At 45.6% G+C, this 16,094-nt stretch overlaps 1 protein-coding gene across 4 annotated transcripts in view; it reads right to left on the bottom strand.

Moving 5' to 3' along the window:
* CCDC57 (coiled-coil domain containing 57) overlaps window positions 1-16,094 on the bottom strand; it is a 99,983-nt gene that overhangs the window by 56,745 nt on the left and 27,144 nt on the right. For all 4 annotated transcript variants that reach the window (XM_056550030.1, XM_056550028.1, XM_056550029.1 and 1 more), the window contains exons 6-7: window positions 14,690-14,764; window positions 9,723-9,923 (exon numbers count right to left, since the gene is read on the bottom strand). In XM_056550030.1, the coding sequence (XP_056406005.1) occupies window positions 9,723-9,923; window positions 14,690-14,764 (276 nt within the window). The remainder of the gene's footprint in view (window positions 1-9,722; window positions 9,924-14,689; window positions 14,765-16,094) is intronic.

The following is a 16,094-nucleotide window of genomic DNA, read 5'->3' as shown; positions in this document are numbered from 1 at the left end:
ATGAGACGGAGTCTACAACCCACACAAGTGGCTCAGGTAGTGCAGCCCATCAAGGATGGCACATCATTGTGAGCTGTGGCAAGGTTTGCTGTGTTTGTCAGCATAGTGTCCAGAGCATGGAGGCGCTACCAGGAGAGAGGCCAGTACATCAGGAGATGTGGAGGAGGCTGTAGGAGGGCAACAATCCAGCAGCAGGATCGCTACCTCCGCCTTTGTGCAAGGAGGAGCAGGAGGAGCACTGCCAGAACCCTGCAAAATGACCTCCAGCAGGCCACAAATGTGCTTGTGTCCACTCAAACGGTCAGAAAGAGGCTCCATGAGGGTGGTATGAGGGCCCGATGTCCACAGGTGGGGGTTGTGCTTACAGCCCAACACCGTGCAGGACGTTTGGCATTTGCCAGATAACACCAAGATTGGCAAATTCGCCACTGGCGCCCTGTGCTCTTCACAGATGAAAGCAGGTTCACACTGAGCTCATGTGACAGACGTGACAGAGTCTGGAGACGCAGTGGAGAACATTCTGCGGCCTGCAACATCCTCCAGCATGACCGGTTTGGCGGTGGGTCAGTAATGGTGTGGGGTGGCATTTCTTTGGGGGCCGCACAGCCCTCCTTGTACTTGCCAGAGGTAACCTGACTGCCATTAGGTACCGTGATGAGATCCTCAGACCCTTTGTGAGACCATATGCTGGCGCGGTTGGCCCTGGGTTCCTCCTAATGCAAGACAATGCTAGACCTCATGTGGCTGGAGTGTGTCAGCAGTTCCTGCAAGAGGAAGGCATTGATGGTATAGACTGGCCCGCCCATTCCCCAGACCTGAATCTGATTGAGCACATCTGGGACATCATGTCTCGCTCCATCCACCAATGCCACGTTGCACCACAGATTGTCCAGGAGCCACCTCATCAGGAGCATGCCCAGGAGTTGTAGGGAGGTCATACGGGCACGTGGAGGCCACACACACTACTGAGCCTCATTTCGACTTGTTTTAAGGACATTACATCAACATTGGATCAGCCTGTAGTGTGGTTTTCCACTTTGATTTTGAGTGTGACTCCATATCCAGACCTCCATGGGTTGATAAATTTGATTTTCATTGATAATTTTTGTGTGATTTTGTTGCCAGCACATTCAACTATGTAAAGACGAAAGTATTTCATACGATTAGTTCATTCATTCAGATCTAGGATGTGTTATCTTAGTGTTCCCTTTATTTTTTTGAGCAGTGTAGAAATAAACAGATCATCCATGGGGCAAAAAAGTATTTAGTCAGCCACCAATTGTGCAAGTTCTCCCCCTTAAAGGGGTATTCCGCCCCTAGACATTTTATCCCCTATCCAAAGGATAGGGGATAAAATGTCAGATCGCCGCGGTCCCGCTGCTGGGGACCCCCGGGATCCCCGCTGCGGCACCCCGCTATCATTACAGCACAGAGCGAGTTCGCTCTGTGCGTAATAACGGGCGATACGGGGGACGGAGCAGCGTGACGTCATGGCTCTGCCCCTCGTGACATCACGGCCCGTCCCCTTAATGCAAGTCTATGGGAGGGGGCGTGACGACCGCCACGCCCCCTCCCATAGACTTGTATTGAAATGGGCGGGCCGTGACATCACGAGGGGCGGAGCCGTGACGTAACGATGCTCCGGCCCCTGTACCGCCCATCATTACGTGCAGAGCGAACTCGCTCTGTGCTGTAATGATAGCGCGGTGCCGCAGCGGGGATCCCAGGGGTCCCCAGCAGATCTGACATCTTATCCCCTATCCTTTGGATAGGGGATAAAATGTCTAGGGGTGGAATACCCCTTTAAAAAGATGAGAGGCCTGTAATTTTCAGGTATACCTCAACTATGAGATACATAATGAGAAAAAAAAATCCATAAAATCACATTGTCTGATTTTTTAAAAATTTATATGCAAAATTATGGTGGAAAATAATTATTTGGTCAATAACAAAAGTTCATCTCGATAATTTGTTATATACCCTTTGTTGGCAATGACAGAGGTCAAACATTTTCTGTAAGTCTTCACAAGGTTTTCACACACTGTTGCTGGTATTTTGGCGCATTCCTGCATGCAGATCTCCTCTAGAGCAGTGATGTTTTGGGGCTGTCACTGGGCAACTTTCAACTCCATCCAAAGTTTTTCTTCTTCGTTGCCCAGGCGGTGTGATTGAAATCATTGTCATGCTGAAAGACCCAGCTATGTTTCATCTTCAATGCCTTTGCTGATGGAAGTAGATTTTCACTCAAAATGGCCCCATTCATTCTTTCCTTTACACGGATCAGTCGTCCTGGTCCCTTAACAGAAAAACAGCCCCAAAGCATGATATTTCCACCCCCATGCTTCACAGTAGGTATGGTGCTCTTTGGATGCAACTCAGCATTCTTTCTCCTCCAAACACGACAAGTTGAGTTTTTACCAAAAAGTTCTACTTTGGTTTCATCTGACCATATGACATTCTCCCAATACTCTTCTGGATCATCCAAATGCTCTCTAGCAAATTTCAGATGGACCCGGACATGTACTGGCTTAAGCAGGGGGATACGTCTGGCACTGCATGATTTGAGTCCCTGGCGGAGTAGTCTGTTACTGATGATAGCCTGTGTTACTTTGGTCCCAGCTCTCTGCAGGTCATTCACTAGGTCCCCCCGTGTGGTCCTGGGATTTTTTCTCACCGTTCTTGTGATCATTTTGACACCACAGGGTGAGATCTTGCGTTGAGCCCCAAATCGAGGGAGATTATCAGTGGTCTTGTATGTCTTCCATTTTCTAATAATTGCTCCCACAGTTGATTTCTTCACACCAAGCTGCCTGCCTATTGCAGATTCAGACTTCCCAGCCTGGTGCAGGTCTACAATTTTGTTACTGGTGTCCTTCGACAGCTCTTTGGTGTTGGCCATAGTGGAGTTTGGAGTGTGACTGTTTGAGGTTTTGGACAGGTGTCTTTTATACTGATAAGTTCAAACAGGTGCCATTAATACAGGCAACGAGTGGAGGACAGAGGAGACTCTTAAAGTGGTACTCCCATGGAAAACTTTACATTTTTTTTTTTTTTAAATCAACTGGTGCCAGAAAGTTAAAGAGATTTGTAAATTACTTCTATTAAAAAATCTTACTACTTCCAGTACTTTTTAGGGGCTATATACTACAAAGGAAATTCTTTACTTTTTAGATTTCTCTGATGTCATGACCACAGTGCTCTCTGCTGACCTCTGCTGTCCATTTTAGGTACTGCCAAGAGCAGGAGAAAATCCCCATAGCAAACATATGCTGCTCTGGACAGTTCCTAAAATGGACAACAGAGTTCAGCAGAGAGCACTGTGGTCATGACATCAGAGAAATCTAAAAAGTAAAGCATTTCCTCTGTAGTATATAGCCCCTAAAAAGTACTGGAAGGATTAAGATTTTTTTAATAGAAGTAATTTACAAATCTGTTTAAAGGGGTACTCCGCTGCCCTGTGTCGGAAGCTCCGCTCCGACACGGAGTTTATTGTTCCGGACACTGTGTGCGGGCTTCCGTGTTCAGGGCCGCCCCTCGTGGCGTCACGGCTGCCCCCTCAACGAAAGTCTATGGGAAGGGGGCGTGATGGCCATCACGCCCCCTTCGCATAGCCTTTCGCTGAGGGGGCGGGCGTGACGTCACGAAGGGGGCGGGCATGACGTCACGAGGGGAAGCCCTGAACACGGAAGCTCGCACACAGCGTCCGGAACAATAAACTTCCGGACGCTGGGGAGCGGAGCTTCCGACACACGGCAGCGGAGTACCCCTTTAACTTTCTGGCACCAGTTGATATAAAAAGAAAAGTTTTCCACGGGAGTACCCCTTTAAAGGGGTACTCCGCCCCTAGACATGTTAGCCCCTATCCAAAGGATAAGGGATAAGATGTCAGATCGCCACGGTCCCGCTGCTGGGGAGCCCCGGGATCCCCGCTGCGGCACTGCGCTATCATTACAGCACAGAGTGAGTTCGCTCTGCACGTAATGACGGGCAATACAGGGGCCGGAGCATCGTTACGTCACGGCTCCGCCCCTCGTGACGCCACGGCTCCGCCCCTCGTGACGCCACGGTCCGCCCCTTTCAATACAAGTCTATGGGAGGGGGCGTGGTGGTCGTCATGCCCCCTGCCATAGACTTGCATCAAGGGGATGGGCCGTGATGTCACGAGGGGCGGAGCCATGATGTCACGATGCTCCGGCCCCTGTATCGCCCGTCATTACGCACAGAGCGAACTAGCTCTGTGCTGTAATGATAGCGGGGTGCCGCAGCGGGGATCCCGGGGCTCCCCAGCAGCGGGACCGCGGCGATCTGACATCTTATCCCCTATCCTTTGGATAGGGGATAAGATGTCTAGGGGAGGAGTACCCTTTAAGGTTAAGTTTCCACTTGTTTTGGTTTTTTTTTGGCAGTTTTTGAGCCAAAGCCAGAAGTGTATTCAAAAGGAATAGGACGTATAAAAGGAAGGACTTATACTTCTCCTGACTTATGGATCCACTTCTGACTTTGGCCCAAAAACTGCCAGAGAAAAAAAACAAGTGGAAACTTAGCCTAAAGAAGAAGTTACAGGTCTGTGAGAGCCAGATATCTTGCCTGTTTGCAGATGACCAAATACTTATTTTACACCATAATTTGCAAATAAATTCTTTAAAAATCAGACAATGTGATTTTATGGATTTTTTTTCTCATTATGTCCCTCATAGTTGAGGTATACCTATGATGAAAATTACAGGCCTCTGTCATCTTTTTAAGTGGAAGAAATTGCACAATTGATGGCTGCCTAAATACTTTTTTTGTGGAGGTTGACAGCAATGTACTATTACACCACAGAGTGTGAATTAGTTTCCCATTGTAGATATTCACTGGGGCTTTCCAGACTTCTTTTTGCAATCATTGAGCATGTGGTAACCCAGACTGCTGCTTAGCACCAAGCATTGTACCCAATGAGACTGCAAGCCTATGGGATGGGGCGTGACTACCGCCACACCCCCTCCCATAGGCTTGCATTGAGGGGGTGGGGCGTGATGTCACAAGGGGCGGAGTACTAACATCACGATACTCCAGCCCCGTGGTCGTTAGTCTTCAGACATGGAGCGATCATCGCTTCGTGCAGCTGAGACAAGTGGGTGCTGCGTGAGAGATTGCGGAGGTCACCAGCGGCAGGACCCCCGTGATCAGATATCTTATCCCCTATGCTTTGGATAGGGAGTAAGATGTCTTAGGGCTGGAGTACACCTTTAACCCCTTAAGGACCCATGACGTATGCGTACGTCTCCGCACCCTGGGCTTTAAGGACCCATGACGTATGAGTACGTCATGGCGTTTTCCGGTCTCTGCCGCTCACCAGGTGGAGATCGGAACGGCATGCCTGCTGAAATCCTTCAGCAAGCATGCCGTGCAAATGCCGAGGGGGGTCCCAGGACCCCACCATTTTGGCGATCGCAGAAAATCGCATGTCAATTCAGACATGCGATTTTCTCCTATTCAGGGCTGATCGGGTCTCTGGTGACCCGATCACCCGGAAAACTGTGATGATCGGAGCTGTCAGTGACAAGTAATGACAAGTAATGAGTAATGTGATCTTTACTGTGGCAACCACTAGGAAGGCCAAACTGTAACTCCCAGCATGCCCAGACAGCCAAAGGCTGTCTGGGCATGCTGGGAGTTGTAGTTTTGCAACATACCTTAAGGACCAGAGCGTTTTTTGCAATTCTGACCACTGTCACTTTAAACATTAATAACTCTGGAATGCTTTTAGTTATCATTCTGATTCCGAGATTGTTTTTTCGTGACATATTCTACTTTAACTTAGTGGTAACATTTTATGGTAACTTGCATCCTTTCTTGGTGAAAAATCCCAAAATTTGATGAAAAAAATGAAAATTTTGCATTTTTCTAACTTTGAAGCTCTCCGCTTGTAAGGAAAATGGATATTCAAAATATATATTTTTTGGGTTCACATATACAATATGTCTACTTTATGTTTGCATCATAAAATTTATGAGTTTTTACTTTTGGAAGACACCAGAGGGCTTCAAAGTTCAGCAGCAATTTTGAAATTTTTCACAAAATTTTCAAACTCACTATTTTTCAGGGACCAGTTCAGTTTTGAAGTGGATTTGAAGGGTCTTCATATTAGAAATACCCCATAAATGACCCCATTATAAAAACTGCACCCCCCAAAGTATTCAAAAAAACATTCAGTAAGTGTATTAACCCTTTAGGTGTTTCACAGGAATAGCAGCAAAGTGAAGGAGAAGATTCACAATCTTCATTTTTTACACTCGCATGTTCTTGTAGACCCAATTTTTGAATTTTTGCAAGGGATAAAAAGGAGAAAATTTTTACTTGTATTTGAAACCCAATTTCTCTCGAGTAAGCACATACCTCATATGTCTATGTTAATTGTTCGGCGGGCGCAGTAGAGGGCTCAGAAGGGAAGGAGCGACAAATGGTTTTTGGGGGGCATGCCGCATTTAGGAAGCCCCTATGGTGCTAGGACAGCAAAAAAAAAAAAACACATGGCATACCATTTTGGAAACTAGACCCCTCAGGGAACGTAACAAGGGGTAAAGTGAACCTTAATACCCTACAGGTGATTCACGACTTTTGCATATGTAAAAAAAATATATATTTTTTTAACCTAAAATGCTTGGTTTCCCAAAAATTTTACATTTTTAAAAAGGGTAATAGCAGAAAATACCCCCCAAAATTTGAAGCCCAATTTCTCCCGATACAGAAAACACCTCGCATGGGGGTGAAAAGTGCTCTGCTGGCGCACTACAGGTCTCAGAAGAGAAGGAGTCACATTTGGCTTTTTGAAAGCAAATTTTGCTCTGGGGGCATGCCGCATTTAGGAAGCCCCTATGGTGCCAGAACAGCAAAAAAAAAACACATGGCATACCATTTTGGAAACTAGACCCCTCAGGGAACGTAACAAGGGGTAATGTGAACCTTAATACCCTACAGGTGTTTCACGACTTTTGCATATGTAAAAAAATATATATATTTTTTACCTAAAATGCTTGGTTTCCCAAAATTTTTACAATTTTAAAAAGGGTAATAGCAGAAAATACCCCCCAAAATTTGAAGCCCAATTTCTCCCGATTCAGAAAACACCCCATATGGGTGTGAAAAGTGCTCTGCTGGCGCACTACAGGTCTCAGAAGAGAAGGAGTCACATTTGGCTTTTTGAAAGCGAATTTTGCTCTGGGGGCATGCCGCATTTAGGAAGCCCCTATGGTGCCAGGACAGCAAAAAAAAAACACATGGCATACCATTTTGGAAACTAGACCCCTCGGGGAACGTAACAAGGGGTAATTTGAACCTTAATACCCTACAGGTGTTTCACGACTTTTGCATATGTAAAAAAATATATATTTTTTTTACCTAAAATGCTTGTTTTCCCAAAAATTTTACATTTTTTAAAAGGGTAATAGCAGAAAATACCCCCCAAAATTTGAAGTCCAATTTCTCCCGAGTACGGCGATACCCCATATGTGGCCCTAAACTGTTGCCTTGAAATACGACAGGGCTCCAAAGTGAGAGCGCCATGCGCATTTGAGGCCTAAATTAGGGACTTGCATAGGGGTGGACATAGGGGTATTCTACGCCAGTGATTCCCAAACAGGGTGCCTCCAGCTGTTGTAAAACTCCCAGCATGCCTGGACAGTCAACGGCTATCTGGCAATACTGGGAGTAGTTGTTTTGCAACAGCTGGAGGCTCCGTTTTGGAAACAGTGGCGTACCAGACGTTTTTCATTTTTATTGGGGAGGGGGGTTGTATAGGGGTATGTGTATATGTAGTGTTTTTTTACTTTTTATTTTATTTTGTGTTAGTGTAGTGTAGTGTTTTTAGGGTAGAGTCGCACGGGCGGGGGTTCACAGTAGTTTCTCGCTGGCAGTTTGAGCTACGGCAGAAAATTTGACGCAGCTCAAACTTGCAGCCGGATACTTACTGTAATCCTCCGCCCATGTGAGTGTACCCTGTACGTTCACATTGGGGGGGGGGGGGGGGGGGGGAGAATCCAGCTGTTGCAAAACTACAACTCCCAGCATGTACGGTCTATCAGTGCATGCTGGGAGTTGTAGTTTTGCAACCGCTGGAGGCTCCGTTTTGGAAACAGTGGCGTACCAGACGTTTTTCATTTTTATTGGGGAGGGGAGGGGGGCTGTGTAGGGGTATGTGTATATGTAGTGTTTTTTACTTTTTATTTTATTGTGTGTTAGTGTAGTGTAGTGTTTTTAGGGTACAGTCACACGGGCGGGGGGTTCACAGTAGTTTCTCGCTGGCAGTTTGAGCTGCGGCAGAAATTTTGCCGCACCTCAAACTTGCAGCTGGATACTTACTGTAATCCTCCGCCCATGTGAGTGTACCCTGTACGTTCACATTGGGGGGGGGGGAACATCCAGCTGTTGCAAAACTACAACTCCCAGCATGTACGGTCTATCAGTGCATGCTGGGAGTTGTAGTTTTGCAACAGCTGGAGGCACACTGGTTGTGAAACACCGAGTTTGGTAACAAACTCAGTGTTTTGCAACCAGTGTGCCTTCAGCTGTTGCAAAAGCTACAACCCCCAGCATGTACGGACAGCGGAAGGGCATGCTGGGTGTTGTAGTTATGCAACAGCTGGAGGCATACTACTTTGGCTGGGGATGCTGGGGATTGTAGTTATGCAACAGCTGGAGACACACTGGTTTGCTACTTAACTCAGTGTGCCTTCAGCTGTTGCAAAACTACAACTCTCAGCAGTCACCGACAGCCAACGGGCATGCTGGGAGTTGTAGTTATGCAACCACCAGATGCACCACTACAACTCCCAGCATGCACTTTAGTTGATTGTGCAAGCTGGGAGTTGTAGTTACACAACAGCTGAAGGTACACTTTTCCATAGAAAGAATGTGCCTCCAGCTGTTGCAAAACTACAAGTCCCAGCATGCCCATAAGGGCATGCTGGGAGTTGTGGTGGTCTGCCTCCTGCTGTTGCATAACTACAGCTCCCAGCATGCCCTTTTTGCATGCTGGGAGCTGTTGCTAAGCAACAGCAGGAGGCTGTCACTCACCTCCAACGATCCTCGCTGCACAGGTCAGTCCCTCGTCGTCTCCGCCGCTGCTCCTGGGGCCCCGATCCCAACAGGGGCGCCGGGGATCGGGGTCCCCAGCACCCGGGGTGCACGTCCCGCACCCGCTCACGTCCTCCGGAAGAGGGGCGGAGCGGGTTGCGGGAGTGACGCCCGCAGCAGGCGCCCTGATTGGTCGGCCGGTAATCCGGCCGACGAATCAGGGCGATCGTGAGGTGGCACCAGTGCCACCTCACCCCTGCTGGCTCTGGCTGTTCGGGGCCGTCTCTGACGGCCCCGATCAGCCAATAATTCCGGGTCACCGGGTCACTGGAGACCCGATTGACCCGGAATCCGCCGCAGATCGCTGGACTGAATTGTCCAGCGATCTGCGGCCATCGCCGACATGGGGGGTCATAATTACCCCCCTGTGCGATATGCCCCGATGCCTGCTGAACGATTTCAGCAGGCATCGGGGACCGGCTCCGCTCCAGATGGTTGCGGGGGGCCGGTAAAACACATGACGTTCTCATACGTCATGTGTCCTTAAGGACTCGGAAATGGAGACGTATGAGAACGTCATGTGTCCTTAAGGGGTTAAGGGGTTAATACTACTGTGTGTATAGAAATTCACATCAAAGAATTTATGCTGGCATATTTGTACTCACTTGTCAATGGTGGAGTCTCTCTCAGTCAGTGTGGCTTTCTGCCTGCACTGAGCTCTTTGCTGCTCTGCCTGCAGAGTCTCTACACACATCTGCAGCTCCTTGACCTGTTTCTCTAGCCGGCGTGCATGTTCAGCGTGAGCCTCCTTCATCGATTCCAGAGCCGACTCCTTCTCACGTGCAAGTCGGTCTAGCTGCACGTGTCTGCAATGTAACATTTCCATCAGTAAATATTCATTTACATTGAGACAAAGCTGTACAGGCAGAAAAGTATTCATTAGGGTAGGGTCACACATGCTGTATTTTGCTGCTGCATATTTTCCTTCCTATTGAAGCCAATGGGTAGCAAAATTAGCTGCAGAAAATATGCAGCAAAATACAGCATGTGTGATCCTACATTTAGATTAGATTTTCTGTTGGGCTCTCATGTTGGTTTTAAACAAATCAGTCACATTTAGGATTGCTTTCAACTCAGATTTCCATTTTTATTTTTTGTCAATAGAATTTACCAGGCTCAGACTAGGTTCACACTGCCTTGGGTTCCAACCCATTAAGGGTCCGTTCGGTTTTATTTTGTACTGACCCTTAATGGTCAGAGCACATCTGACACTGCCAGGTCCTGACGGATCCCACTGACTTAAGCTTGGGGGAGAAAGCATAGGAAATGCAGGATTTTTTTTCTCTGATCAACTCCCGTCCTTCGTTCTTTGGATGGACTGATTAGCACAATGGCGGTGTGAACAAGGCCTAGAAGTTTTTTTTTAAAGCGAAGTTTATTGATAACCCATGTGTGGGCAGCTTAGTAGTGGACAGATGCAGTTTAACAGACAAACCTTCGCTGTGACAGATATCAACTATCTGACCCTTGCACCTAGCTCATTCCTGGATTTTCTTTATTTTACATAACTTTAGTCCATTTTCTTAGCTATAGCCGTGATGCAGAGCAGTTGCTTTCATCTGCGCTGTCCCCAACACCTATTGTCAGAAGCAGATCCAGTTACCTTCCACCAGTTTTAGGCTATGCTCACGCAGGTCAGATTTGACTTGGATTTTGAGACAGAATGCATTCTGAAGTCTGCATCAAATCCAATGAAAATCTGCCTCTAATGCAAAAGAAATGTATTCACTTGCACTGCCTAGGTTTCTATTCACAGCAAATAGTTGAGGTAGTCCAACTCCGGACAATGGCGCTTGCTTTTGAATGGATCCACATCAGGGAAAACTGCACATCTAAGGCAGAAATGCTAGGATCAGCCTTAGATTTCTGCTATGGAAATACACATCAGATTATATATATATATATATATATATATATATATATATACAGTGGGGATCAAAAGTTTCGGCACCCCATTTTATTAATGTGCATAAAGGAGCCCAGGAAAGATGGAAAACTCTTCAAAAGACATCAAATTACAGATTAGACATTCTTATAATATGTCAACAAATGTTAGATTTCATTTCCATCATTTCCCCTTTAAAGTAACAGAAAACAAAAAAATGGCATCTGCAAAAGTTTGGGCACCATGCAGAATTTATAGCATGCACTGCCCCCTTTGCAAAGCTGAGACCTTCCAGTGTCATGGATTGTTCTCAATCATCATCTAAGAAGACCAGGTGATGTCAATCTCAAAGGTTTTAAATGCCCAGACTCATCTGAGCTTGCCCCAACAATCAGCACCATGGGTTCTTCTAAGCAGTTGTCTAGAAATCTGAAACTGAAAATAGTTGATGCTCACAAAGCTGGAGAAGGCTATAAGAAGATAGCAAAACGTCTTCAGATGTCAATATTCTCTGTTCAGAATGTAATTAAGAAATGGCAGTCATCAGGAACAGTGGAAGTTAAGGCAAGATCTGGAAGACCAAGAAAAATATCAGACAGAACAGCTCGCAGGATTGTGAGAAAAACAATTCAAAACCCAGGTTTGACTGCACAATCCCTCCAGAAAGATCTGGCAGACACTGGAGTTGTGGTACACTATTCCACTATAAAAAGAGATACTTGTACAAATATGGTCTACATTGAAGAGTCATCAGAAGAAAACCTCTTCTACATCCTCACCACAAAAATCAGCATTTGAACTTTGCAAATTAACATATAGACAAGCCTGATGCATTTTGGAAACAAGTTCTGTAGACCGATGAGGTTAAAATTTAACTTTTTGGCCGGAATGAGCAAAGGAACGTTTGGAGAAGAAGGGGAACCGAATTTAATGAAAAGAATCTCTGCCCAACTGTTAAGTATGGGGGTGGATCAATCATGCTTTGGGGTTGCAGCCAGTGGCACAGGGAACATCTCACGAGTAGAAGGAAAAATGGATTCAATAAAATTTCAGCTAATTTTGGATGCTAACTTGATGCCATCTTTGAAAAAGCTGAAGTTAAAGAGAGGATGGCTTCTACAAATGGATAATGATCCTAAACACACCTCATGTTAAAGGGTAGCTCCCACCATCCTATTTTTTTTTTTTTTGCCCGTTAAATCCCCCCCCCCCCCCCCCCCCGCTACGGCACTAGCCAATTCCCTCCTACCCGCATCCCCCACCCCCGCCCCGCATACCCCGTTCCCTCATTACACATGCAGTTACTGCAGAGTCTGGCAGAGGGCGTGCAGGGACAGCGGCGGCGGCGGTGATGTGCGGGAGGAGTGGCCTCCCAGCCAGTGGCCGGGGAGCCAATGCGCTCGCTCCCGCCTGTCTGATTGACAGGCAGGGAGCGAGTGCAGCCTAACTGAAAAAGGACTGATTGCCACTCCAAAATCAGTCCTTTTTCAGTGGCCGGTTTTAAAATGTAAATTAAACCTTTTTAATGAAAAAAATAAAATAAAAGTATATTAGAGATATGTTGTAGTACATAAGTACTACAACATATCAAAAAATAAAGTTGGTGACAGTGCCCATTTAACTCTGCAGGGTGCCCAAACTTTTGCAGATGCCATTTTTTTGTTTTCTGTTATTTTGAAAGTGTAAATGATGGAAATAAAATCTAACTTTTGTTGACATATTATAAGAATGTTTAATCTGTAATTTGATGCCTTTTGGAGATTTTTCCATCTTTCCTTGGCTTCTTTATGCACATTAATACAAATTTTTACCTGGGGTGCCCAAACTTTTGATCCCCACTGTATATTTAACCTAGGAGATATTCTCTTCTCTAGCTGAGCATATAAGTGCAGCAACATCCACGATATGGTCCCGTGACTTGGCGTCTAGCATATTCTCTACAGGAGTGGTCTGCAACCTGCGGACCTCCAGATGTTGCAAAACTACAACTCCCAGCATGCCCGGACAGCCAACTGGTGTCCGAGCATGCTGGGAGTTGTTGTTTTGAAACATCTGGAGGTCCACAGGTTGAAGACCACTGCTCTACAAGTTCCCTCCATTTCATCAGATCCTTCTAGATTTGCTAAGAAAACCAATTTTAATGTGTCCTAGCGAAAATGTAGGGAAGGAATATCAGTCCTTAGATATTTATATTAGAGAAAACAAGAGTCCAACAAGCTAGTGTTCAATTTTTTAGCCTTTCTCACCATCAACAGCACCAAAGGTGTCTGAAAACGGAGTGAAAAAGGTGTAAAACTAAGCATGCATGTTTATGGGGAGACAGGGCTGATTCCATCAAGGTTTTCTAAGAAAACAACCCCCCTTTGTATATATTGAGTGTTGTCTTCAATGTTACCAGAGCAGCTGTAAAAGGGTAGGCAATATAGATTCCATACTTTTAGTAGGTTTATTGTTATGACAGATGCTCTTTAACATTCTGCAATGTCATCCATGGACATTACAGGCCGGAAGTGCGTTATCTCCATTGCTATAAATAGCTGGCTTACATAGGACAACAAGGAACTCAGAGTTAATAAAGTTCCATTAATATTAAACTCCACTGTAAGTGATACGATATATCTGGCAGCTCTATGTAAGAGAAATGAAGAGTCCTGTAAGCTCGGCTGACTTCTGTGGCACTGTGGCAAATGGCCCAAATACATTAACTTTTTCATCATTATTAATAATTTACTCTCCACCATCTGCATATTCAATCAATAATACCTTAAAGGAGTATTCATACTCTAGACCAGTGGTCTCCAACCTGCGGATTGAGGGAGCGGGGCATTGGAATTTGCTGAACATAATGGCAGAAACTGTTGGTATTCCAGGAAAAAACTTTTTTATATATATCAACTGACTCCAGAAAGTTAAACAGGTTTGTAAATGACTTCTATTAAAAAATATTAATCCTTTCAGTACTTATGAGCTTCTGAAGTTAAGGTTGTTCTTTTCTGTCTAAGTGCTCTCTGATGACACCTGTCTCGGGAAACGCCCAGTTAAGAAGAGGTTTGCTATGGGGGTTTGCTTCTAAACTGGGCGGTTCCCGAGACACGTGTCATCAGAGAGCACGTAGACAGAAAAGTACAACCTTAACTTCAGAAGCTCATAAGTACCGAAAGGATTAAGATTTTTTAATAGAAGTAATTTACAAATCTGTTTAACTTTCTGGAGCCAGTTGATATATATAAAAAAGTTTTTTTTCATACCCCTTTAAAGCGGTACTCCGCTGCTCAGCGTTTGGAACAAACTGTTTTGAACACTGGAGTCGGGAGCTCATTATGTCATAGCCCCGCCCCCCATTATGTCACGCCCCGCTCCCTCAATGCAAGTCTATGGGAGGGGGCGTGACGGCTGTCACACCCCCTCCCATAGACTTGCATTGAGGGGCGGGGTGTGACATCATGAGGGGCGGGGCTATGACATAACGAGCTCCCGGCGCCAGCTCCAGCGTTCGGAACAGTTTGTTCCAAAAGCTGAGCGGAGTACCCCCTTTAACATATCAAGCCCTAATACACGTTTTGTCCCCACTATATATATATATATATATATATATATATATATATATATATATATATATATTAGGGACAGCATATCTGTAAGACAATAGATGGGTTTACCCTGTCACAGGGTTTTCTTTGATCTTACTTTCTTTGGAACGTCTCCTCTTGTTTTTTCATCTGATGTTGCATTGACTGTAGTTTTTCTTCTAGTTCTTTAATTCTACAATACATAAATATAAACCACAAAACATTAATAATTTATAAATAAGACAGAAAATAGAGAAAAAATACCTTCCAGTACCGTAATGGAGTGTTATTGCTGGGACACTAGCCAGGACTGCAATTGTCAGGGGAGTCCCATGGATAGGAGATTAGTGTCTGATAAGTTTAGTTCCCTGGACTACCCCTTTAAGCAAGCATATAGTCTGGAGCCCTTAGTGTATATGCAAATGGCTTATCCGCAGCATATGGCATAGTCCGTTTAGTCCCGGTAGTGTGACGGCCATTATGAAGATAGCGGGAGAAAAATTAGTGCTTGCGCCGTCTTTTTCTCCCGCTATCTTCCGCCGCAATAACAGGAGTTATAACGGATGTTAGAGGAATCTCATTCAAGTTAATGGGATCCTCTCTGTCTGTTATAATTCCCGAAATACTCCGTTACAATAACGGATGTTAATGGCTCGCAAAATTGAAAAAAAGAGCAATTAATGTCCGTTTGTAACGGAGCAATTACACAGTGTGAAAGCAGCTTTAGATGCAGGTACTACCTCTGGGGAAAAGGAAAAATACTTGCACACCGTTTAGAAGATTCAGCTTCTCACATGTTGGAGGGTGCAGCTTGGAAGCGCGGTTAATAGCTTTGCCGGGTCCCAGGTGGTTACATGAGAAAGAACGTTGTTTCCAGCTCCCACTACCTCTAGGGCCCACACATATCTCCAGAATGGGTGTCCTGGACCCTCATTCTGCCTTGTGCAGCTAACGCTGAACATAGAGGTGGAATATGGAAACAGCCAAGCTGACAGTGAACTACTGTTAAACATTGTACCTCACTGTGCTACACTGGTTCCATAACTCTGAAATTACAGAAACTGAGAAGCTCACTGCCCTATTTTGTTTTTAGGAAACCCCATTTCCTAAAGATAGGTGCAGGTCTGCATCTATAACACATTTATGGCATATTCTTTGGATATCAATGAATTAATAAAAGTCAACAATGGGAATAACTCTTTAATATAAGTAAAAAAAGAAGAGTCCTGCAACTCAACGCTAGGATATAGATCAGCGTAGTAGGGCCGCCATGGATCACCGGGATGGTGTGGGAAGCTCAGAGGCTACAAACCGGTAGGTTTCGTGCAGGTGCAGTTCTTCCAGCAGGTAGGTTTCGTGCAGGTGCTCTTCTTCCGGCCGGTAGGTTTCGTGCAGGTAGCACTTCTTCCGGCCTCCGGCCGGAAGAGGTGCACCTGCACGTAACCTACCGGTTTTCAGCCTCTGAGCTTGCCACACCATCCCGGTGATCCATGGTGGCCCTACTACAGTGATCTATATCCTAG

This window comes from Hyla sarda, chromosome 13, assembly GCF_029499605.1.
Source record: "Hyla sarda isolate aHylSar1 chromosome 13, aHylSar1.hap1, whole genome shotgun sequence".
Classification (NCBI taxonomy): domain Eukaryota; kingdom Metazoa; phylum Chordata; class Amphibia; order Anura; family Hylidae; genus Hyla; species Hyla sarda.
Note: the sequence above shows the minus strand (reverse complement) of the source record. Positions and strands in the feature narration are given on the sequence as shown.